The following is a 25,857-nucleotide window of genomic DNA, read 5'->3' as shown; positions in this document are numbered from 1 at the left end:
ACGTACATACCTTCAATATGTATCTACTAGGTACGTACCGTCAGTACGTATTAGGTACGTACCTTCAGTACGTACTAGGTACGTACCATAATTTGGAAAATGTACGTCTTATGTACGTATTAAGTACGTACTTCGTACAGCAAAGTACGTACATTGTACGTACTTTATGTCCCATCAGTACGTACTTAGTATGTCTTATGTACGTACTTGTGCTTACTGGGGTTAATGCTGTAATATGAACAAAATCCCCAGATTGCAGCTTTTAACAATAATTTTTACCTTTAGGTACAGTTAATTTAAAAATTATGGCAGTACGGACAATGAAATTTTGTTTAAAATAAAGCTTTTTGCGTAGTTAATCGTTTCTGATAGTTATTTTCTACCGAAGTTCAAAAATTATTATGCAAAACGAATTTTTACAACAAGTTACTAAGTAAGTTATGACATGGACTCCTTTAAGTACAGTTATAAAAAATATACTACTTTCTTTGGAAATTTTAACTAGATACTATTAAAATAGAAAGTCTACAGTTCACGTACATACTCCTAAGTTGAAGATTGGTTTTGAAATAGTGACGATAACTGTACCTAAAAACTATATAAATTTTAACATTGTGTCATACCACCTTAAATTTTTTTTTTCTCTGATTCTGGCTTTGGTTTAGAATTAGAACCTTTAGCCACGTAATTGTATAAACTTATCACTAAGTCAGGGGAGTAATGTGTAGTGTGTGTGTTGAGTAAGTGTCTTGTTACTTTACAAAGTCGACGTCATTGTCTTTGCAAAGAGACGCTAATACCACCTTAAATTAAAAAATAAAGCTGCAGTTAATGGAAAGCCAAAAGGGAAAAACAAGAAATCACGTTCAATTAAAGCTATAAAAAATAAACAAAAGGACCTAGGTGAGGAAGAGTCGGATGTTGAGGAAGATGCAGAGCACTTTATTTGTTATGATACTTTTCTAAGATCTCCCGCAGGAGAGGGCTAGGTGCAGTCCAAATATTTTTCCCTGCAGCATGGCTTGTAGGAGCAAATATCTAAATTCATTTCGCTTAACGTATCCGAACTACCTACTGTACTTTTCGAGATTTAATTGTAAACATAACAGAGAAGACGTAGTTGTAGAAATGAGCCCATGAGAGCCAGAGTGGCCTAACTGATTTTAACATTACTTTACATAATCAAAGAAAATGATCAGAAGCTATCAATGTCCGATTGTTTTAGTAATTGTATGTTGGCCAATAATGATTGTTGGTCAACATAAAACTACTAAAACAATCGAACATTGTTAGCTTCTGATAATTTTCTTTGATTATGTAAAGTAATGTTAAAATCAGTTATGCCACTCTACTCTGGCTCTCATGGCCTTAAAGTGCATTATAAAATCCATATACATATTTAGATTTTTCAGTTCTGGACTTTTGCTCTATCTTCGATATGTCTAGTTTTACGTCGGAATATTTTTAAGGACATTCTTGAACTGACGATGGAAGATGGAACCTTGTGAAAAGATGTTATAAAGAATCTGTTAGTTCAAAAAAAATATTTTTATTAAGCAAAAACCAGTAAGAGATACGTAAAATAAATATATATCATCAACTTTGTGTGTTTTGTGTAAGTCCATCCTCATCAACATTATTAATTTCATTTGCCTGCATTTGTTCTTGAACAGATTGGTACTGTTTTATCCATGCAGTCGGTGTAGTTGTTTTGTACATCTAAAACATAATTTATTAATATATTAGACACTTATATATAAAGTTTGCTCTAAAAAATGAAACTATGTATAAAACAATGGCTTGAACAAAAATTCGATAGTTTTTCCTGTGTTTACATACTAATTTACTCTGGCCAAAATTAACCGGCAACCTTAAAAATGGGTCATTTTTGATGTCTTATATCTCCTAAACCTGTTGTCCGATTTAAGTGATTTTTTTAATATGTTATAGCCTTATTCCTTGACAATATCGTTATAATAATATTGTTGCTAAACAGGGAAATTTTCATTGTATACCGGGTGTACGAATCAAACTGTGTTTTTTTCTTAAAGTTTGCATCACCCTGTGGAATATTCTAGCATTTGTAGAATACTGAAATTAAAACCTAACTATAGCCATATGCTTTCTCAACATTACGTGCTTTAACAACTAGACATGTTTTTTATCAATAGACATGGTTTTTAAAAAATTTTGGCAACGTTTAAGGGGTAATTCTGCATGAAAAAATAATGACAGTTTGCTTTATAAACTTATGTCCGCAAATGCTTCGTTCCGAGATAGGGAGTGTTGAATTTTTTCTGCCAAACTGACGATTTATTTATTGCTTTAAAACCGGTTGAGATATGCAAATGCAATTTGGTGGGTTTTATGACGTAGTTATTGCATATTTTTTGACAACGATTAAGAATTTAATATTCACCATTGGCGCGCATACGGGTAATATGAGCCATCACATTACCCGTATGCGCGCCAATGGCGAATATTAAATGCTTAATTGTATGCCAAAAAATGTGAAATAACTACGTCTTAAAACCCACCAAATTTCATGTGCATGTCTCAACCGGTTTTAAAGTAATAAATAAATAGTCAGTTTGTCAGAAAAATTTCAACATCCCCTATCTCGGAAACGAAGCATTTGCGGACATAAGTTTATAAAGCCAACTGTCATTATTTTTTCATGCAGAATTACCCCTTAAACGTTGCCAACATTTTTTAATAACACCCTGTATTGATAAAAACATGTCTAGTTGTTAAAGCACCTAACTTTTTTATTATCCAACATAAGCGAATCATTCAAAAAACAAAATGTTGAGAAAGCATGGGGCTATAGTTAGGTTTTAATTTCAGTATTCTACAAATGCTAGAATATTCCACAGGGTGATGCAAACTTTAAGAAAAAAACACAGTTTGATTCGTACACCCGGTATACAATGGTAAATTACCGGTTTAGCAACAATATTATTAAAACGATATTGCCAAGGAATAAGGCTATAACATATTAAAAAAATCACTTAAATCGGACAACATCAAATGATCAAAAATGACCCATTTTTAAGGTGGCCGGTTAATTTTTTCCCAGAGTGTAGTTGTGCAATCTTCACAGTATGTCTGAACTGTCCAAATATTGTGCAAAAAGAGGAAACATGTACTCCATTTTTTATTGAGGAGTACTCTGTATATGTTTGGAACGTAATTGTGAAAAGATAAAATAAAATTTTAATTGCCCACAGTTGGCTGTTATTTAGGTAGATATGGTATCGGGTATTGACTCCTGTACATCTGCGGAGAACTTCAATACGCCTAGCCATACTTGCAATAAATTGCCGAATCTGTTATTGCGGTATATGTTCCCATTCTTCATTTAACGCTTCATTTTTAGCTCTTGAATAGTTTCTGGTAATGGTTGCCTATTTTTAATAGTTTTCCCTAAAATGTCCCATAAATGTTCTAATGGATTCATGAGAGGACTAGAACCGGGTCAATCAAAAACCAAAAAAAGCATTTAGGTAGTTTAGGTAGTTAATGACGATTCGCGCAGTATGTGGACGCGCATTATCTTTCATAAATAAGTAATTATCCCAACGAAAGAGGGGTAGAGGACAACATTGTCCTCCAGACACTGTCGTATGTATATGTCAGCTGATAGACTTCCAAATTCAATGCATATTAATTCGGTGCGTCGGTTGAAAGAAAATCCCGCCCACTTCATAACACCTCCGCCACCGAAAGGCGTTCTAAGCGAAATACAGCAAGGTTCAAATCGTTTTCCGGGTCTACTTCATACACGTTCGCGTCCGTCTGGAGATAGAGAGCAAAAAGAGGACTCGTCAGAAAACATTACAACACTCCATTGCTGAATAGTCCAGTCTCTCTGATCATTCGTAAATCTCATCCTGTTAGCTCGATGAACTGATGTTAATTTAGGACATTCTACTGGCTTATGAGAATGTAAACTATTTTTATGCAGGACTCTATGAGTTCCTCGAGCTTCTAACAAACGACTAGCGAGGGAATTTGACGTTAAAGAGAGGTTCCGTATGTACCATTTTTTTCCTGATCCTGGTCTTCTAGTGTATTCTCCAGTCTGACGATACTTCGTAAGAGCATCATGGACGGTACTTTTCGCAATATTCAAATGATTGGCAGTATAACATATACTACGACCATCTTCACGTAATGTCAAAACTTTTACATTATTTTCGGGAGCCATATTAACACAATTTGAAAGCATTAATGAACAGTGATCTGAATTTATCAGAATAAACGTGAAACTTATCGTAAATTCAATAAAAAATGCAAAAAGTACTAGACCTGGATCCCGCGTACCAAAAAAAAGTTTATTACGGTAGGGGAGCCCAAGCGGGGATTTTTGCAGTAACTCGAGCGCGTCAGATTATCATATGGGGAGAAACCTGGTACCCTGTAGATGTACCTCTACCATATATTGGCTCTAAACACAGGGGAGTTCGTTAAGGGGGGGGCCGAAAAAGAAAATGTATCCTTAGAAAAACTCGAAATCATCAGATTAAGATAAGGTAAGTTAAGTACATGCAAAACAGTGTACATTTCAAAAATCTGACGATTTGGGGGGAAATGGGTGTCACAAAGTTACACAAGAAAAAAGCGAATATTTCGCGAAATGAACGATAGATCTAAAAACTAAAAAATACGTGCTCAATATTTGTCAAAAATCTATCGAATGATACCACACGACTCCCCACGGAGAGGGTGGGGGTAAATTTTAAATTTTAAATACGAATCGCGCGATATTCCGCGAAATGAACATCAGATCGAAAAACTGAAAAATACACTTATTCAATATGTTTGAAAAATCTATCGAATGACACCAAACACGACCCCCCATGGATGTGGGGTGGGGGGTTACTTTAAAATCTTAAATAGGAGCCCTTATTTTTTATTGCAGATTCGGATTCCTTAAGTAAAAATAAGTCACTTTTATCTGAAACATTTTTTCGAATTATGCATAAATGGCGCTATAATCGGAAAAACGATTGTTGGAAATGGAAAATTAAATTAAAAATGGAAAGTCCCCACTAAAATAGAAAACTTTACTTAACCTTTTTTGGTTTTAGAACCTACTCTTCACTACCCAATAGGTCCCCAAAGCGCTCGAGTGACTGCACATTTAACATACTTTCCTCCCCTACTATTAATAGCAAGCTGAAAATTTGTTAATAGCTTAACGGTGTCTAGTCGGACAAACTTTGATGTACGGGAACACTGGAACAGGGAAAGTTTTAATTGTGGAACAGTTTAAAAATTTGGAACGCCAGATTACGAAGACGTCCCATGTATTTTGTCAGACAGAACATCCAATTGATTTGTTACCCTTTCATTAAACTCTCATGAAAAAATCAGACTGCTATTACTAACCAACATGATTCTTGTCATTTGACATGTTCTTCATGTTCCACTCATTAAAATGCCCAGTTGGTGATAAACACCAGTCTGATTTTTGCATGACAGTTTAATGAAATGGTAACAAATCAGTTGGAATAAAAATACACGTTTTCGTAGTCTGACGTTCCAAATTTTTAACCTGTTCCACAATTAAAACTTCCCCTGTTCCAGTGTTCCCATACATCAAAGTTTGTCCGACTAGACACCGTTAAGCTATTAACAAATTTTCAGCTTGCTATTCATCAACTTTTTTTTTGGTACGCGGGATCCAGGTCTATACGTTCCTAGTAAACAAGATAAAGTATAATTTTTTGCTAAATGTCAAAGTTTTGTTTCTATGGTGACGCGATCATTTAAAATATTAAAAGAACCGTGTCTATTGTTGTGAATAATAGTATATTATTCAACGAGCATGTAATGATGGCTATTACTCACCATGATAAAGTTTCCGACACGAGCCGAAGGCGAATGTCGTAATTCATAAGAGTGAGTAATAGCCATTACATGCGAGTAGAATACTATACTTTTTCTACGACCTTTTTTTATTTGGACTAGTAGACAAATATAATTTTCAACTACTAACATTATTTAAAATCGAAAGATTTTATTTTTCATACGAAAACATATTTTATATAGCTATGGCAACACTGTTAGAATTACCCTTCTTGAGTGTATGAAACAGTAGTAGTTGTCATTAATGTCATGGTATATAATGGCGGTGGCTTTTAAAAATAAGACATATTTTAAGACAATTACATGAAAAAGAACGTTTGTTCCCAATAAAAATCTACTGTACAATCAACAGTAAGTGAAACAGAATTCATTGATATAAATTTCACATCCGTAAACCCTTTTACGGAATTAGTACCCAAATGTTTATGTTTACCTTTTAATAACGTCAATCTTAAAATGTCAAATGTTGAAATTTAAACGTAAAAAATATAGGTACTTATTTATTTATTTAGCGTATGGCAATTTGATACACAACATTATCACACATATGTTATAGTCTAACATCTAATGTATTAATATATTCAATCGACGCTGGTGTTGCAGAGGCGAAGTCCAGAGGATCTCCATCATACTTTCTCCGAGGGCATTCGGCAATCATATGCTGGATGGTCTGTTTCTCGGCGCCGCAGTCGCACTCAGCAGAGGTTCTCATTTTCCATTTATAAAGGGAATCTGCGCAGACCCGTTCAGACTCCATGACCCGTTCTTATCCTGTTAAGAGTTGACCATGATTTTCGGGGGAGGTCAAGACCTGGTGGAGTTTCTGTGATGCATGGTGTGTTTCTCATTATTAGGTTCGGTCTGTCGCTCTGCATGTTCTTCCACTGGGAGTTCATTTGGAAATTGTTGGAACTCCAGTTTATTACATCTCTAGTCGGAGGTTTTCTGGAGCGCAATCGATGTGAGTTAGCGTCGGCGACATATGTGTGTATAGGTAACTGCGGGTTGTTAAGCAGCTTTTGGAATTCTCTAAGCGGAGCATGCTGACGACGAAGGTTAGGTGGAGGTATGTGGCTCAGTAGTGGAAGCCACTCCACAGGTGTAAACTTGATCGTTCCAGATATGAGACGCATGGCGACATTGAGCTGAGTATCTATAATTTTTGTGTGAACGCTGTTCAGCCAAACAGGGGAGCAGTATTCAGCTGCGGAGTATACGAGTCCAAGGGCTGAACACCGAAGTGTACTTGCTGTTGAGCCCCATGTAGTCTCGCAAAGCTTCTGTATGATGTTGTTACGGGTTCTCAGCTTTGCTGCGGTGTTCTCAAGATGTTTCTTACAGGAGAGTGTTCTGTCCAGGGTGACGCCGAGGTACTTGGGATTATAGTTGTGCGTGAGCAGTTGGTTATCAATGTACACTTTAAGTTTTGTGTGGGCCATATTGTTGTTCAGGTGAAAACAGCTAACCTCGGTTTTTTTGGGGTTAGGTTTAAGTCTCCATTGTTTAAAGTACTTAACCAGGCGTTCCAGATCTTCCGTTAGGAATGCCTCGGAGTTTTGTATTAAGGAGTTTTGAGTTGCAAGTGCCCAGTCGTCTGCATATCCAAATTTTTTAGATCTGGTAGGGGGCATATCAGCTATATACATACTAAATAGCAGCGGTGCAAGTACGGAGCCCTGGGGGAGGCCGTTGTTAAGCGTTCTCTGTTTGCTCACTGTAGTTCCCATGGTTACACGAAAGTTTCTACTGCTCAGCATAGTATTTATGAGTCGGGCGGTTGCTTTGCAGGGGATTATTTTCAGGAGCTTATAGATGAGGCCATCTTTCCAAATCGTGTCATATGCAGCCGATAAATCGATGAATGCCACAGACGTCTTCAGTTTTCTTTGGTAACCTGCCTCTATGTAGGTAGTTATAGAGAGCACTTAGTCAGTGGTGCTTCGTTGAGGCCTGAATCCTGCTTGTTCAATTGGTATTTTTTGAAGTAGCTTTGGGCCGATTCTGTTCAGGACCAGTCTTTCGAGGAGCTTGTAAGCTGAACTGAGTAAAGCGATGGGGCGGTAACTCGCTGGGTTGTCTGTTGGTTTTCCAGGTTTTAGAATGGCTATGATTTTTGTTTGTTTAAAGATGTTTGGTAGGTTACCTGTTTTGAGTATATCTGTATAGAATTTAGACAACCAGGTTTTTGCAAATTTCCCACAATGGATCAGGAATTCGGGAGGTATACCATCTATACCAGGAGCTTTGTTAGGTTTAATGTCTTTGATGGCGTTTGAGACTTCTTCTGGAGTGAACGGTGCGGAGTACTCTGTATCTGATGGACAGGCAGCTTTTAGATGTTTAATCTCCCTTTTTATAGTAGTGGTAAACTTTTTATCACATGCTCCTCTGGAGGTGGCAACTATACGTGATGCAATTTTATTAGGGTTGAAGTCGTGGATTTGTCGTGTTGCCAGTTTGTCACTTCCGAGTTTTCTTAGGAGCGACCACGCTTTACGGCTAGACTTTTTGAAATCTAACGATTTGACTTCATTTGTCCATTTCTTCCTTCTTGCTACATCAAGGCTCAGGAGAAGTTCGTCCGCAATGTCACTTTCACCGGTTTCAAGATATTCTTCGTAGAGGTTTTGGCTTTCCTCACTCCATCCTGGTATGTATTGCTTACGATGGCCCCTGGGAATGTGTTTCTTTGCTGTAGCAATTATTGCCCCTCTAAACCTTTCATAATTTTTGTATGTTGGTGGAATCCATCGTAGGATCTTATCGAGTTCATTGGTAAAGGCGGGCCAGTTACCTTTGTTAAAGTTCCAGCGTGGTCGTGGAATGGTTGTGACTAGTGGGATTTGGATACCAATCTCAATAATGATCGGCCTGTGCTGGCTATGCGGGAAGTCATGAAGTACTCTTCTCTTGGTTGGTAAGGGGTAGCTTTTCTGGTTTTTGCTCACAAAACATAAATCTGGATTGTACTCTTGTTTCCATGCCGCCGATTTAAAAGTGCCCCGGTCTTTGGCATCGAAGACGTGATGCAGGTGGTTACTCTCTGCCCAGTCTAGCAGTGTCTCCCCGTTTTCATCGTTATTTCTGTATTTCCATTCTTGATGATGGCTGTTAAAATCACCTAAATAGATGGCGGGATGGGGCCTTATGTCTATGACGTGGCTTGGCCATGTAATACTTGGGGGTTTATAAACATTTGTCACTTCCATTTCACCTATTTTGGTAACGGTCAAATGTATATTATCTTGCATGGTGGCAGATATGAGGTGAGCGTTTTCTACGGAGTTTTTTACGTAGTTGGCGGTACCATAAGCATGGTGATAGGTTGCTCCCAGAAGATCATAGCCTGGAATTTTACCTCTACTTGCGAGTTGTTGTTCGTTCGCAGCATGGGTTTCCTGTATGACTACCAGGTCGATGTCGTTAGAAAGTAGTATATTTGACAGCATTTCGCTTTTGGATCGACTAATGCCTTCAATATTTATCTGACAAATCCGGACAATGGGTCCCAGAGTTCTAGTCGCTTGGTTCTCATAAGAACCATTTCTTGGTTGGGCGTTCATGTTTGCAGTTGTGTATTGGCCAGGAGATCGTTAGATAGTTTGGCCGCCTGTTCGTATAGGTACTAACCCATTGTTACAGCTAAAAATCCTTTAAACATTTTTCGAAGTCAATTCAATCAAACAACACGTTTAAGTAATTTTATTTTCTAATAAGTATATTAAACTGCCATGCACCACTTGAATCTAACTCCAACCCGTGAGTAACTTCAGCCCGTGAGTAATGAATTATTACTCACGGGTAAAGTAATGGGTGTTATTATCTACTCAAAAATAGTGAATAACGAGCATACTATTAAACGGTCGTAGAAAAACGTTTATTATTCCTATGTCAAAGTTTTGTTTCTATGGTGACGCCTCATTTAAAATATTAAAAGAACCGTTTTTATTGTTGTGAATAAACGTCTATTATTATTCATGTTTACTTCCTCCACATGAAAAACACTATACACTAACAGAATTTAAAAAAAATCTTACATGTAAGTGTCCGGCTTTTTTGGCCGGGAGTGTATTGTCTTAGCTTACCTTACAGACAAACTTTAATACTTCCAGTTTGGATATTTCTTTTTCGGCTCTGCTGCCCCAAGAAAATGTGACCTTTTTGGATAGCTGTTCTGTTTCCATGTTTATATACTTTTTATTCTTTAATACATTTAAACAATCCTTAATGCTTCCAAAAATTTCGTGTCGCCTTTGCACGTCTATCCCAAATGTCTCTAAGAAGGAATAAAGAGAATCTGGAAAGAGTGTTACCGTTAAATTTGAAATATAGTTTATCCCAAACCCTTTTTTCAGTGCGTGATAGTTTGTCGAATTCGTTCTAAAGCATTAAGCTCGAGGTGACAGAAAAAACGTACGTCCGTGATTATTATATGTAGAACTTCGGAAATTATGTATTCGTTGAAGGGTATTTCCATATTAAAGCGACTTATACTTATATATGTATAATTGGTTGACAATTACAATACTCTAAATGTCTAAATAGAAACAGAAATGTTGAAACAAAAGTAATCTATCGTGACAGTACTTTCACAATGTTAACGAATAAAATGACAATTGCAATTCTAGGTTAGAAATGTGTCAACGACGTAAATATAAAAAATATTTTATGTCATTGGTATATTCGGACATTGTATAGTGAAATTGTATTCTATATTTATTTATTTTTTCCTTAAAATATTTTAAATATTAATATTCTGGCAAATGTTTATATAAATATTGATATTGATTGATTTATATAAAATGTTTATATAAATATTGATTATTATTGATAAATATTATTGAGGAGCATTAAGAAATTTAGATGAAATACGAGAGAAATATAGAATCGAAATAATGGCCTTGCAAGAGACTAAGCAACTAGGAAGTGAGATAGTAAAAGTTGGGAAAAGTACCCTTTTTAAAAGCGGAGGGCCAAATAGATACCTGGGGACTGGTTTTATAGTGTCAGACAGAATAAGACGAGTAGTAACTGACTTCCAAGCAATATCAGAAAGACTGTGCTATTTAAGATTTCGCGGGAAGTATAGAAAAATTAGCATAATAAATGCACATGCTTCTACAGAAGAGAAAGACATGGAAACAAAAAATGAGTTCTATGAACAACTGGGTGAGCTAATTGGGAAAATACCAAAATATGATATAAAAATAATTGTGGGAGATATGAATGCGAAAGTAGGAAGAGAAGAAATTTATATGAATATAACAGGAGGTAGAAGCCTACATAAAGAAAGTAATGACAATGGCAAAAAACTAATAGAACTTTCAATGGAACATAACCTTAAGATAGTAAGTACACAATTTGATCATAAAGATATACACAAAATAACCTGGATCTCTCCTGATGGGAATACGAGAAACCAAATAGACCATGTCCTCATTGATAGAAAACACAACAGATCTGTGACTGATTGTAGAAGTTACAGAGAAGCAGACGCGGATAGCGATCATATATTGACAATAGTCAAACTTAAGCAAGAGATTCCCAAGCTACCAAGAAAAGGAACACAACGGAAAAAATACCAATTAGAGCGACTCCAAGATAAAGAGGTAGCAAAAAGAACAGAGGAAGAGATAAACAAGAGATTGGAAAGAATCATGACCGGGAACATAGAAGAGGAATGGGAACTAATACAAGCAGCTGTGATAGAAGCGGCAGACCTTAGCATTGGGAAAGTAGAAAAAGAAAAGAGAGAACAAAAGAATTCTAGAGCAGAGAAACAACGCAAAAATGGAAATTATTAGAAACAACATAGAAAAAAGTAACGAGTATTATAAAGAAAAGAGAAGAGAAGCTAAGCGATTATGTAGGCAAAAAAAGAGAAAATCACTGGAAAAGCAACTAGAAATGATAGAAGAAAACTATGTCCAAAAAGAAGTTAAAAATTTTTATCAAGGAGTAAAAAAAACACGAGGGACTCAAAATAAATTTACAATGTTTTGCAGAAATAAAGATGGTATGTTGCTGGGAGACAAGATAGAAAAATTGAATAGATGAGCAGAATACTTCGGAGAATTATAAACGATAAAGCCCAAACAGAAACAGAAATGCAACAGCGAGGGCAAGAAATCGAACAACAACAAATACAAGAAGCGGAACCACAACAAACACAAGCACCGACAGAAAGGGAGATAATAACAGTAATAAAGGACCTAAAAATAATAAAAGTGCCGGAGAAAGCGGAGTTCCAGCAGATATATTAAAGCTACGAGGAAATATACTGCAGCAAAAAATAGCTGGACTTATAAAGAAAATATGGGACAACGAAAAAATGCCGGAGCAATGGAACACAGCATTCATCTGCCCAATTCACAAGAAAGGTGATAAGACCATATGTGAAAATTACAGACGAATCGCACTGTTAGAAGTGGTGTATAAGGTATTAGCAAAAATTATAAGAACTAGATTGAAAGCTTATGAATCAGAGATAATAGGAGAATACCAGGCTGGTTTCAGACAGGGAAGAGGAACAACCGATCAAATTTTTTTTGCTAAAGTTATTACAAAACAATAGTTATGAACAAAATCTAGGCTTACATATGCTCTTTATCGATTTTAAACAGGCTTACGACTCAATCTCACGAAACGGGCTATACGAAGAAATGAGAGCACTAGGAATATCAGAGAAACTGATACGATTAGTTAAAATGACGTTAACCAACACAGTCAATAAAGTCATGATAGAAGGCAGTTTTTCAAATCAGTTTAACGTCAACAGAGAATTAAAACAAGGGGACCCCCTGTCAACAGACTTATTCAATCTAGTACTAGAAAATATAATTAGAGGAGCCAATATCCAGACAAGTGGCACGATTCTTAACAGAAGACAACAGTGTATAGGTTTTGCAGATGACTTGGTGTTTCTGACGCGTTCAAGAATAGAACTTCAAAAAATGTTCAAGCAATTTGAAGAAGAAGCAAAAAAATATGGCCTGACAATAAACCAAGGAAAAACCAAGTTCATGAAAATGAGAGAAAATGCTGAAGAAAATAAGTGGACAAATTACTCTAAGGACAAGTTACTCTAAGGACAAATGACAAAAATTATAAATTTGAGAAGGTAACTGAATTTGAGTACCTTAGAGTCACAGTTACAAATAGAGGAGACGAAGAGAGAGAGAGACAAACGGTTGTTAAAAGGTAGTAAAGCAGTAGGTTCATTAAACGCACTGTTGAAGGCAAAAAATGTGTCCAGGGCAGCCAAGATCCGAGCGTATGAAATAATAGTGAGACCAACGGTGCTGTATGCATATGAAACTTGGACAATGAACCAGAAAGTAGAAAAGAAATTAGAGATTTGGGAGAGAAAAATATTGAGAAAAATTTTTGGTGGTATAAAGGAGGCTAACGGGGAATGGCGCAGAAGAACAAACCTGGAGATAATGGAGATGTATAAGAAACCTAAAATAACTCAGAAAATCAAGGCACAGAGAGTTAGATGGTTGGGCCATGTTTTACGAATGCCACAAGAAAAAACGTCCTAAGAGTTTTATCAGCAGGAGAACAAGGGAAGAAAAGAAGAGTGAGACCACGAAGGAAGTGGTTTGATGCCGTCCGGACTGACCTAGAAGAAATGGGTACAAGAGACTGGAGAGGACAAGTACAGGACCGCAAAAAGTGGAAGAAATTAGTCAAGACTATCGAAGCCAAGGGCCTCTAAGGCCTGTAGGGCTGTTATATATAAATATTGATATTGATTGATTGGTTTATATATGATTGATATTTATATAAACATAGATAATGTAAAAAAATATTCTGGCAACTGACAGATTTATACATTCTTAAAACCTTATATGACGTCAAAATTAATGACGGACTGAAAAAAGGGTTTGGGATAAACTGTATCTAGATTAAATCAGGTAAACCAAAAGTCAAACAATTAGGTATGCACGTCATAGATTTAATGACATCATAACCCACTGGTTCAAACTTGACGGCAAACAAATTCAACAATTTTTTTCTCATATATTAGTTTTTTCATTACCGTCAAGTTTTACAGGAAATCGCGGTTGCCAAATAAAAAACATATATGTATTTACCACAGTAACTACCGGCTATACTATTTCTCTTCGTCTTTAAGAGTGTGAAACAAAGATAACTATCTGTAATATAAGTGTCAAAGTCATGTTGTCCTATAAAAGGTTATGTAAGATGTTTGTTTGTTTATTGTTATTCTTCTTCTTTTATTGCCTTTAAGAGATGTGCCCATTTAGCCAGCAACATTTTTTAAAATTAATGCCTACCTAAACCTACCATATACAAACTATTACGAACCTAATCAAGAATAGGGAAGGGAAACTGATGTTGGTTAAAAAATAAATTGTCGTTAAAATATCTTCTTCTTCTTCCTCTTTAGAAGCAATTCTGCTTGTTCATTGGCGGATTGATACCTCTATGAAATGTTGTCACTCCATCTTTTGCGCGGTCGGCCGATACTTCTACCGATTGGTGATTTATCTCTTGCTATTTTGACCACACATATCTCCCCCATTGTGGTTATGTGGTTATTCCATTCTTTTTTATTTAGTGTCCATTTGTTTATACACTGTACGTTACATTTTCTTCTAATGTCTGCACTCATCTTTGAATCCCTCAGCGTATTTCCTGTAATTCTTCTCAGTACTCTCATCTCTGCCGTTTACAGTAGTCTTTGTGTTGTGGTTGTATCGGGTCATATGTCATTAGGTTTGTTCCAACACGACCAAGGACCGTCAGATTACCCTTTCGTTACTAGATAATTAACGTTCTATGGGAACGAAATAATACGTTCCATGGTACTGCGCAGGACGGTGATCGTCGTTACGGTTTATGGACCGTCCAAAAGTTCATGTTGGAACAAACCTATTATTGGCCTTACACTGGCTTTATAAACTCTTGACTTCATCTGTGTTAATATGTCGGTTTCGCCATATTCGCGGTGTGCAAGTACTTGGAGAAGATACGAAAAACGATCGTGCGCGAATAGCGGAGAAATCTTGCAACTCTCTTAAATAATTCATATTGTCAATTGAAATTGTCAAATTGACGTATATTTCATACATACTGTCATTGAAGAAAAAATTATATGTTGCTCACAATATTGATATGATATGCAATTATTATATAAAAGTATATTTAATTAATTGTATTTTGCTTTTAATAATTAATTTTATTTACTACATACAATTGTTTACCTTTTAATAACATAACCCAAATCTTACTTTTTCTTCTTATAATTTTTTTTGGGCTACGGCCTTGACAATTATTTAGCAACCAGGACGGTGGCAGACTTGAATGTGTTAAATAAGTTATTTGACTTCTGAGGTTTACATGCCATCCTTTTAATATTAATATGAAAGTATTTTATTTAGAAACACCTTAAGTTAAAAGATGCCTCATGAAACTTAGTAAATTTTTTGGTGGGTGTTCCAGTGCGAAGTCTTTTTAAGAAGAAGAGAAGTTTTTTCACTACGAAGAGGTGTTAGAGAGGGTGACACTTTTATTTGGGATTATAAAGGGATACGTATCGACGAGGAAAGATTAACCATCTGTGTTATACTGATGTCATACTTTTTATAGATGATCTAGGAGAAATCAACACAAGGTTAGAAGAACTGGAAAGAACCTGCAGAGAAATTGGTGTAAAAATAAATATTTCCAAAACAAAACACATGACGAACTTTATGCCCACTAACACAGTAACATACCGATGCATCTGAACAGAAAAGTCTTCAATCAGTGCGTTCTGCCAGTAATGAACTGTCCCTGATAAAAAAAAGAATGTGTGTGTACTTTGTACGCACGTAAGAAGTTATACTTCTATTATAATATAATTTCAACGAAATAAATATACCTACTTAACAGTTACAATACAAAAAATTAACAATAATTACCAAAAATGAACCAAAACTTAACAATACCAAATATTAAAAAAAAAAAAGAAAAATATGAATCGTCCGGGATTTGAACCCGCAATCTCGCGATTTTTTGATCTCTGGTCCAATGCTCTACCAACAAGGCCATCAAGCCGCATGCTTCTTACCTTTCAGATATACATAATTATATATCACGGTGACAAGTGAAATATAAAAATAGATGTTTTATTATTTTACGCCCAAGGAAGACAAATCCAAAGACACAAAATTATAATAGAAAACCTTTTAAACCACCTTTTTCAAATTGCGCAAGTTGTATTATTAATATTAATGTTAATAAATGAAATATAAATATTTTGACGTTTCACAATTTGACAATTCACTTTTAACTGCAGTGCCTTAAAAATTTTAAAGCACTATTAGTGCCTTAAAGTAGCATTTTTAACGCTCCTATGGAGTCCTAAAAATTGCATTTTTAACACGTTTGTAGAAAAATATATTTAAAAACACTAATATATTCTTTCCACACCTTTTCTGGACTGATACATACATAAATTAAAACATTTTGAAGTAAAACTTTAAAAATATAATATGAAAACTATTTAAAAATAACTATTAACTAACCTTTGTTGTTTCTCTTCCCACAAATTTTAAAACGCAACAACCATACATAACCAAACCGTCAACCGTCCAAACCACAGTTGCGCTACAGCTGCCATATTGGATAATTTTTGACATGTCATTTGAACATCCAATCAGAACAAAGTTATAATGCGCATGCGCCGGGATCGTAAGTTTTAACATATAAAAATTCACCCTCATATCGCGCGTAAAGAAGTATAACTTCAAAAAGAATGTGTGTGTGTGTACTTTGTATGCACGTAAGAAGTTATACTTCCTTATATGATTTCTTAAAAATAAATATACTTTAAACAGTTTGTTTTAATTTTTTTTAAACACCAAACTAATTTTGTGCTTACCGCTTCCAAAAAAATAAAAAAAAAAGTATAGGCTTGCTCCGGATTCGAACTCAAGACCTCTCGATCTCTGGCCGAATGCTATACCAAATACGCTACGAGGACTGTGTCTATATCGGTTCGGACGTACCTAATGACAATTCACGGTAACAAACAGGCACGGTGAAGTATAATAAATATACAATAAAATGTTTTAATAATACTCATCTTACTCCTGAGGAAGACAAATTCAAAGACACAAAAATTATAATAAATATATTTACTAAAAACACTAATATATTCGTTTCACACCTTTTCTTGCACTGATATATTTATACATAACTTGAAAGATAGCAATTAAACGCCATACTGTCTGTGTGCGCATGCGCGCAGTATTATGAAATGTTACTCTCAATCGTGCCTAAAGAAGTATAACTTCAAAAACAATGCCCCAAAACTAAGAATCGCAAAAAAGAAGGAAGAAGCGTTCGATGATAGGAATAAGAATAAAAGACAAGATCAGAAACGAGGATGTACAAAACAGAAACAGAGTTACAGATACTGTGGAGAGAGCTTGCAGATTGAAATAGCGATGGGTGCTGGCCACATGGCAAGGATGAAAGATGGAAGGTGAACACGCAAGTTAACCGAATAGGGAACAAGAGCAGAAACGAACTATCAGAAGACCACCTACACGATGGCAAGATGATCTGTGAAAGATGACGAAAAATGGGATGCATATTACACAAGACTGTGCACTAGGGTGATTCGAAAAACTTTTTTTGTTATTTCAGATCGCTATAGTGCACAAAAGTTGCCATTGGTATAGACGTGAAAAAACCACTAATTATTATTTTTTTATTAATTTGTCTTCCGGTCGCGCAATGCCATCGAAGTTAGCAAAAATTGTGAAAAACCTTAATTTTTCATATTTTTTTTTTAAGCAGGCCAGATTGTTTTTAATTGCGTTCCTATACCATGAATTAACTACTAAAAGTATGTAAAATCAATATAAATGCACTTATTATACATTTGTTTCATTCTTCCGGTCGCGCAACATAACACAAAATGAGTAAAATGAGTAGTTTTTGCAAAATTTCAAAGTTTGACTGTTTGGTACAATTTAATCATACGACTCTTAGAGATGCTATACGATGCTATTCTATTACAATAATATATTTAAAAATAAAATAATAAATTTTGATATTCAAGTAGAATTCGGTCGCGCAGCTTCGTCAAAAACAGCAGACTACCGAGAGGCGAGGCGAAAGTGACGAATGCCAGCGAAGCGCGCGCAGCCACAAATAGAGATACATGTGGGAATACCTCTATAATGGAGTATTTGTCTTCTCCATTCCAACGAACTGCCATTCCGCCACCTTTTCCAACACTTATATGAAAATACAACAGGCTCAATAGGATATTCCGGACCAATTGGAAAGGCCCTATACCTGATTGTGAAAGACTACCAGTTATTGGTTTTAATCCTATTGATTGTGAGATTCCAAAAGTTGACAAACGTATTCTTAGCAGGGACCAATTGTACATGCTTGAGATATCAGAAATCATCAAGTCAGGACATTGTTCAGAAGACTTACGTGATCCTGGCCTAATGTCACATTCAAGATGGCTTACTACTGCAAACCGAGTTTTGTGTTTCTACATCAGTGTGTCCAGCCGTTCTGAAAATCTGAGAGAGATTGTCACATTCATTCTCAAATGTTATATGCCTATGTGGTTTGTGCGATAAAAATAAACTACAAATTCACAGATTCAGCCTGTTTACAAAATCATTGAATCTACAAGGTACTTACCAGAAGAGCTTCTTCAAGTTGTTGATACCGTTTTACAACAGAATGCTTACTTTGCCCATCCCGAATATTTACTTTTGGCTATGGTAACTGATGAAAGAAATGGCATATCATGAAGGCAAAGCAGCAATATCTGAAAGTGACTATCAGAATCTTTAAACCACCAAACTTAAACTTTAAGCTAAAGTGTATTACGAAATTATCAAATGGAACACCAGTACACTGACTCCTCCTCCTCTGTTAAGACCATTGACTAATGAAGAGATAAAACAGTATGTGAGCAATGACTTCAAACCTGTTATGAGTATAGATATTTTCCCATGCCATACACAGGCAGTGTAAAGATGCCTTAAGCTAGTGACAGAAGCTTCAAGTAAAATATGTGGACACAGTTCCAGAGACGCTATATTAGAACCACATTATTGCAACGCTCAGCGATGCCAACTTTGACACTGGGCCAGTATCACGTACTACAAAGTCTTCTGAACAATGTTCTAACTTGACGACTTCTGATATCTCAAGCAAGTACCATTGGTCTTTACTAAGGATACGCTTGTCAACTTTTTGAATATTACAATCGATAGGATTAAAATCTACAACTGGTAGTCTTTCGCAATCAGGTAGGGCCTTTCCAATCGTTCCGGATATCCTATTGGGCCTGTTGTATTTTCATCTAAGTGTTGGAAAAAGTGGCGGAATGGCAGTTCTTTGTAATGGAGAAGACAAGTACTCCATTGTAGAGGTCTTCTCACATGTATCTCTATTTCTGGCTGTGCGCGCTTCGCTGGAATTCGTCACTTTCGCCTCGCCTCTTGGTAGTCTGCTGTTTTTGACGACGCTGCGCGACCGAATCCCACTTGAATATCAAAATTTATCTTATATTCTTGGATTTTAAATATATTATTGTAATAGAATTAAACTATAGCATTTCTAAAAGTCGTATGATTAAAATGTACTAAACACTCAAACTTTGAAATTTTACAAAAACTACTAATTTTATTCATTTTGTATTATTTTGCGCCACCGGAAGATGTGAAAAAAAATGTATAATAAGTGCATATATATGTATATTGATTTTACATACTTTTAGTAGTTAATTCATGGTATAGGAACGCAATTAAAACCATCTGGCCTGCTTAAGAAAAATATGAAAAATTAAGGTTTTTCACAATTTTTTGCTAACTTCGATGGCATTGCGCGACCGGAAGACAAATTAATAAAAAAATAATAATTAGTGATTTTTTCACGTCTATACCAATGGCAACTTTTGTGCACTATAGCGATCTGAAATAAAAAAAAAGTTTTTTTTTTATTCAACAAGGGATACCTATGTCCTGCAGTGAACTTAAAACTGACTCGTGATGATGTTGACTCCTAAGTTTAATACTTACTATCACTGACTGAATTATTACTCATAAATACATGGGATAAAACCAATAGAGTAAAAACCTTATTTGCATCTTCAGGATAACCATTGGGAGGTATATATTCTGTTGGATCTGGTTTATATGGTAAAACATTAGTAATCAGGTACTCCTTTGCTGAATTTTGTGATGAATCTGCTATTAATATCTTATAACCGTATACCTAAAAATAAATAATTTTATAAAATATTACAACAAGGAGAATACATTTAAGATAGGTACTTATACCCACTTGTACATGGTAATTTACAACAAAAATAATGAAATAAACACAAAGATAATTACAATCAAGGATCTACTTTCCTTATAGTTAAAAGTATCAGCAAGTAGACCACAAAAGTGAAAAATGATTTAAAATAAATAAAATATTAAATAAAAAATAACTCCTCAAACAGGTCTGGGTGACAATGAAAGAAGAGCTTTCTATGACCAATTAGGAGATGTACTGAATGATATTCCATCAGAGGAGAAAGTTATAATATAAGGTGATTTCAATGCACATGTGGGCCAAGCCAAGGCAGGATATGAAACAATACATGGGGGATTAGGCTTTGGAACTAGAAATGAAGCTGGAGATGACACTTGAATAAACAACAGCATTAGATATGGCGATTGTTAACACATTGAACAAAATCAAGTGGTGGATGCTAAAAGATGAGAAAGAAGGCCTATTCAAGGAAAGAATAGTAGATATGTTGGAACATGAAATTAATACAATACCTAATACAATTTGGAGAAAAATGGCCAGTATTATTAGAGAGACGGCTATTGAAATACTTGGGAAAACGTCAGAAAAGAAGTTTGAGGATAAAGAGACAAGAAGTGGTCAAACGAAGTACAAGGAAAAATAAAAGAGAAGGGAAAATTATATAAAAAGTGGCAAGAAACCAGAGCCGACACAGATCTTCAAAACTATATGGTCGCCAAAAAGGAAGCGAAAGTAGCAGTAGCAAAAGCTAAAGCAGAAGCGTATTTAAACCTATACGATCAACTTGATACCAGGGAAGGCGAAACAAAGATATATAAAATAGCCAAACAGAGAGCAAAGAAAGCTAAAGATTTTAATCAGATTAGATATATCCGAGATGAAAATAATAAAATACTAATTCACGAAAAGGATGTCAAAAAGAGATGGAGAAAGTACTTTCGACAGTTTATTAAATGAAGAATTTGACAGACAGCCTGTGGAGTTAACGGAGACAGTAACAGCAATAGTCACCAAAATAACAAACGAGGAAGTGGCTCAAGCGCTTCAAAAAATGAAGAAAGGAAAAGCAGTCGGACCAGATGATATCCCTGGGGAAGTATGGAGAGCATTGGGAGAGACTGGAACAAGTTGGCTAGCAGGTCTATTTAATAGAATTATGGAAGTTGGACAAATGCCAGACAAGTGGAGAAGCATTATATTAGTACCTGTTAACAAAAACAAGGGAGACATATAACAATGTACAAACTACAGCGCTATAAAACTACTTAGCCACACCATGAAAATATGGGAGAGGGTAATTGATAGATGGATACGTGAAGAAACCGAAATATCCGATAATCAATTTGGCTTTATGCAGGGCAGATCAACAACAGATGCAATTTTCATTAAAAGGCAACTGATGGAAAAATACAGGAATAAAGAAACCAAAGCTCATATGGTATTCATTGACCTTGAGAAAGCATATGATAGAGTTCCTCGAGAGATTCTGTGGTGAGCACTCGATAAGAAAGGAGTCCCTGGTGAATATGTAAAGATTGTGAGAGATATGTATGAGGGGGTAACGACTAGTGTTAGGACAGTTGTGGGAGAGACTGATAAATTTCATGTGAAAGTAGGATTGCACCAAGGCTCGGTGCTTAGTCTTTATTTATTCTCATTACTTTTGGACCAGATAACAGAGAAACTACAGGGTAACATTCCATGGTGCTTAATGTATGCTGATGATGTTGTGTTAATAGGAAATATAGTCAAAGGGACTTAGAAGAAAAACCGGAACAGTGGAGACAAGCCCTGGAGGAAAAAGATTTAAAACTTAGTAAGACAAAAACAGAGTATTTGGAAAGTTCATTTAAAGATGGAGTTACTACAAACAAAATGGTATCTTTGGATGCTGAAATGATTGTGAAAAGTTATAGTTTTAAGTACCTAGGATCAGTATTACAGAGTAATGGAGAAATAGATGGAGATGCATGCAGTAGAATTAGGGCTGGATGGATGAAGTGGAAGGAGGCGATTGGTGTGTTGTGTGACAGAAAAATTCCAATGAAGCTGAAGGGAAAATTATATAAAACAGTAATAAGACTGGCTATTTTGTACAGCTGGTTCCTAAAAAAACTGATACGACTCGTAAAGCGTATTTTGTAGAAAATTGAGCAGTGTATTTTGAAGGATAAATACTTATTAATTACATACTGTCACTGTCACTGCTAAATCTTCAAATTTGTCAGATAGCTTATTCTGTTCAACCTCAAAAAATGGCTCCACATGCTAGCAAAGAACTAAAAGCAAGAATTGTAACGAAATTAGAAGATGGTTGGTCACCATCTGCTGTAGCGAACCATTTTAACATAAGCAAAACAATAGTTGTTAATATTAATAAAATATGGAAAGAACAAGAAACTCTCTAAAGAAAGCAAGGATCTGGAAGAACAAAAATATCTACCGCTCATAGAGATCGTACGCTTTTGGAGAGATTAGAAGAGAATCCTTTTGAAGATGCGAAAACTGCAAGAATCATGTCACAGTTTCCGAGAAGAAAGACAACAACTTGGGGCAGAATTAAAGCATCGCATCTTAGGTACCGAACTGCAGCAAAAATTACTTGTTTATGAATAATTATTACAATTTTTTACTTTTGTTTTATTTAATAATTATTACAATTTATGAATTAACATATTATGTAATCAGTTGTTTGTTTGTTTATTTTATTATTTGTCTGTCATAATAAATATAATATAATGTCAGAAAAATCAAATACACTGCTCAAAATGATCAAATCTTACTAAGAGTCATATCAGATTTTTTAGGAACCAGCTGTACATATCATGGGAGTCAAGTCAACTATCATGGATGAAATTCAAAGGAGCCAATTGATCTGGTATGATCATTTAGAAAGAATGGACGATGCCAGGCTTCCAAAACAAATTTTGGGAAAGAAGGAAGAAAGGAAGGCCGAAAAAATCCTGGAGCAGCATTCAGAAGGCAACATCGGAAAGGACCCTTCACCCTGGCAAATGAAACATTCGACGGAGCTGGAAACTAGGAACCGGAATGCAGAGAATGCTATAAAAAACTTTGATAATAATAAACCACTACTTCGTATTAAACTTACCTCTTCTAATATTTTTGTAGCTTTATTCATAATCTCTTGAAATTGTGTTCCCACGTTTACTAACACATTTTTCCTTAATTCTGTTCTTTTGAAAGATACATGTTCTCCCGCTCTGTTGATAAAATACCTTACCAAATTATTAACATGGTCTTCAATATCTGTTCCATTTCCATTTCTTTGGGAACTCTCTTGAGTTAATTGACTTAAAGATCTTTGAGATCCTTTACTTCTGGACGAATTTGTTGGTCTTCCCATGATTAGTTGTAACGAATTATTAAATTTATTATACTATTATTTATAAAAATACATTGGTCGATTTTATTTCAAATTTATGCTGTTAACCATTAGAAAAAAATGCACTATTGTTGAAAATACGAAATAAAATACAAACTTTCCAATAGTTTAATTTATCTTAACCATTTACAATTATTTAAATGTACTAAAGTAGATTAATTCTTGAACGAAACACCTTTGACAAAAATAAATATGAAAACTATATTTTAAAAAAAATACAAAAGGTATCTTTACATCGTTGCCATATGTCCATCTTACTCAATCTAATAACTGAAAATTTTCTGTAATAATTCTTTCAATTTGGAAAAAATATTGTAAACATTAATTTTAGATAAAATTACAAATATGCAACACATTTACAAAAATTTTAATATCTTCTAAATTAAGATTTCCAAAAATTTTATCCATAAACAATATTCAAATGCAAAAATGCATGAATCGGGAGCACTAATATTTAGATAATATAAAGATGATAATAGCTTGTTTTAGTATATTTTGTGATATATTTTATATATAATTATTAATTATTAATTAATAATCATTATCATTTTGAAAACAACATAATTCTGTGATTCAAATCTTACAATGAAAGTTGCCTAATTATTGGCGCGATGTAGCGTTCGTTTGGATGGCAACGTCTAACGTCCCTCTCTACTTTTCCAAGGATTTTATTTTCAAGGGTGGGAGTGGGAGTGTTTTGTTTTCCTACCAGCTGATTTGTGTCTGGAGTAAATGTCACTATTGTGAAGGTTGTTGTTGACTATTATTTTAAAATTAGTAAATAACTTAAAAAACTGGTTGTTTTTATACTTTAACTTAATATATCGGTTTTTAAAATGTGTGATTTTGTTTTAAAAGTATTAATTCGTATCTAAATCGGACATAAACTATATTAAGATGATCTTTTGATATATCGAGAAATGACGCAGTTTTATATTAAAGCAATTTTTTCTTAGGTATTTCAAGGTAAGGAAAATGTTTTTATGTAATTGAACGTAAACAAACCTTAATGTTGTTTTTGGTATGTTATATTTCCATATGCACCCCAAATTATCATTTATTTTGTATAATTTTATCCACACCCCTTTGTTGTCAGTTGCTTTGTTTTGCTTGATTGTGCAAAGCTGCGACATCCAGAGAGTAATGATGTTTTGATTGTTTTAAATTGCCAATCGTGATTAGCTATGCTCGTTTTTACTTCCTCCTGTCTATTTTAATTATTCCTACTATATCTGTAATTATTTAGATAATTGTTTAAGGGTAAAGGCTTTTAATACTCCCTTCTAAAAAAAATACCACACTAAGGAAACAGAAAGAAAATAAAATAAGTTACAATACAAGCAAGAACAATACACTTTTTGAAAAATACTGTTACACGGTTTTGATTTCTTAAAATATTCACTCTTTATCATTGTTAAATATTATGATTATAAATGACATTAATCCACAGCTGAACAGTTTAAGAACCTTTATCAGTCAGTGTATTCAAACCTCTCACTTTTTCTTGTTTATTGACATTTCAAGGAGAATTTGATTAAAACCTGTAGTTTTATTTCAGGTAATAATATTTTCTTAGTTAACTATTGATAGATTATTATGTATAATTTATATTGCTTTTAATCATTTACAAAAAAGTCTGCAGGGGAAAAGTCTGGAGCTTTTGTTGGTCATTTGCTATCATTATTTGCTTTACAGGACATACTTAAATTGTTTCATTAGGAATATTAATTACATTTTATAGAAGTATAATGCTAGAACATCTTGATGACCCTACCTTGTTCCAATATTTTGCAAATCACCAAATTAAATGCATGACAATAAATATTTTATACGGTATAGAAGGTGTTATATTCAAAAAACTTGAATGGAACAACAAAGGAATCAACACTAATGGACAACTGCTGAATAACGTGAGATATGCTGATGATATAGCGGTGATATCAGACAATATGAAAGATCTTAACGAAATGATGACACAATTGGACAAGGAAGCAAATGAGATAGGTCTAAAAATGAACTACACAAAAACTAAATATATGACAAACATAGAAGAGGACAACAAAACCCTGCAAATAGGAACAAGTACGATACAGAAAATCAAGGGGTGCAAAAAACCTAGGGCAAATAATGCAATATGCCCAATATCTCTGTACAAAATTATTTCTCCCTGGTTAGATCTCATTTTGATTACTGTTCCACAGTTTGGTCCCCCTATTACTTTACTCATAAACTGAAACTTGAGGCTGTCGCAACACAATTTTCAA

The 25,857-nt window shown here is 34.8% G+C and overlaps 2 protein-coding genes across 2 annotated transcripts in view; one reads left to right on the top strand and one right to left on the bottom strand.

Moving 5' to 3' along the window:
• Positions 1 to 1,537: 1,537 nt before the first annotated feature.
• On the bottom strand, positions 1,538 to 23,789 carry LOC114334499 (non-structural maintenance of chromosomes element 3 homolog). The gene is made up of 4 exons (XM_028284546.2): positions 23,300 to 23,789; positions 19,947 to 20,142; positions 9,960 to 10,171; positions 1,538 to 1,719 (listed from the first exon to the last, which is right to left on the bottom strand). The coding sequence occupies exons 1-4, from the start codon at positions 23,552 to 23,554 to the stop codon at positions 1,597 to 1,599; spliced, it is 786 nt and encodes a 261-aa protein (XP_028140347.2). The 5' UTR covers positions 23,555 to 23,789; the 3' UTR covers positions 1,538 to 1,596.
• Positions 23,790 to 24,306: 517 nt separating this feature from the next.
• The window catches only part of LOC114334498 (breast carcinoma-amplified sequence 3 homolog), a 106,399-nt gene continuing 104,848 nt past the window's right edge, over positions 24,307 to 25,857 (top strand). The window contains exon 1 of the mRNA XM_028284545.2: positions 24,307 to 24,559. The gene's annotated coding sequence lies outside the window, so the exon portion shown is untranslated. The remainder of the gene's footprint in view (positions 24,560 to 25,857) is intronic.

Source organism: Diabrotica virgifera, chromosome 5, assembly GCF_917563875.1.
Source record: "Diabrotica virgifera virgifera chromosome 5, PGI_DIABVI_V3a".
In the NCBI taxonomy this organism is placed as follows: domain Eukaryota; kingdom Metazoa; phylum Arthropoda; class Insecta; order Coleoptera; family Chrysomelidae; genus Diabrotica; species Diabrotica virgifera.
Note: the sequence above shows the minus strand (reverse complement) of the source record. Positions and strands in the feature narration are given on the sequence as shown.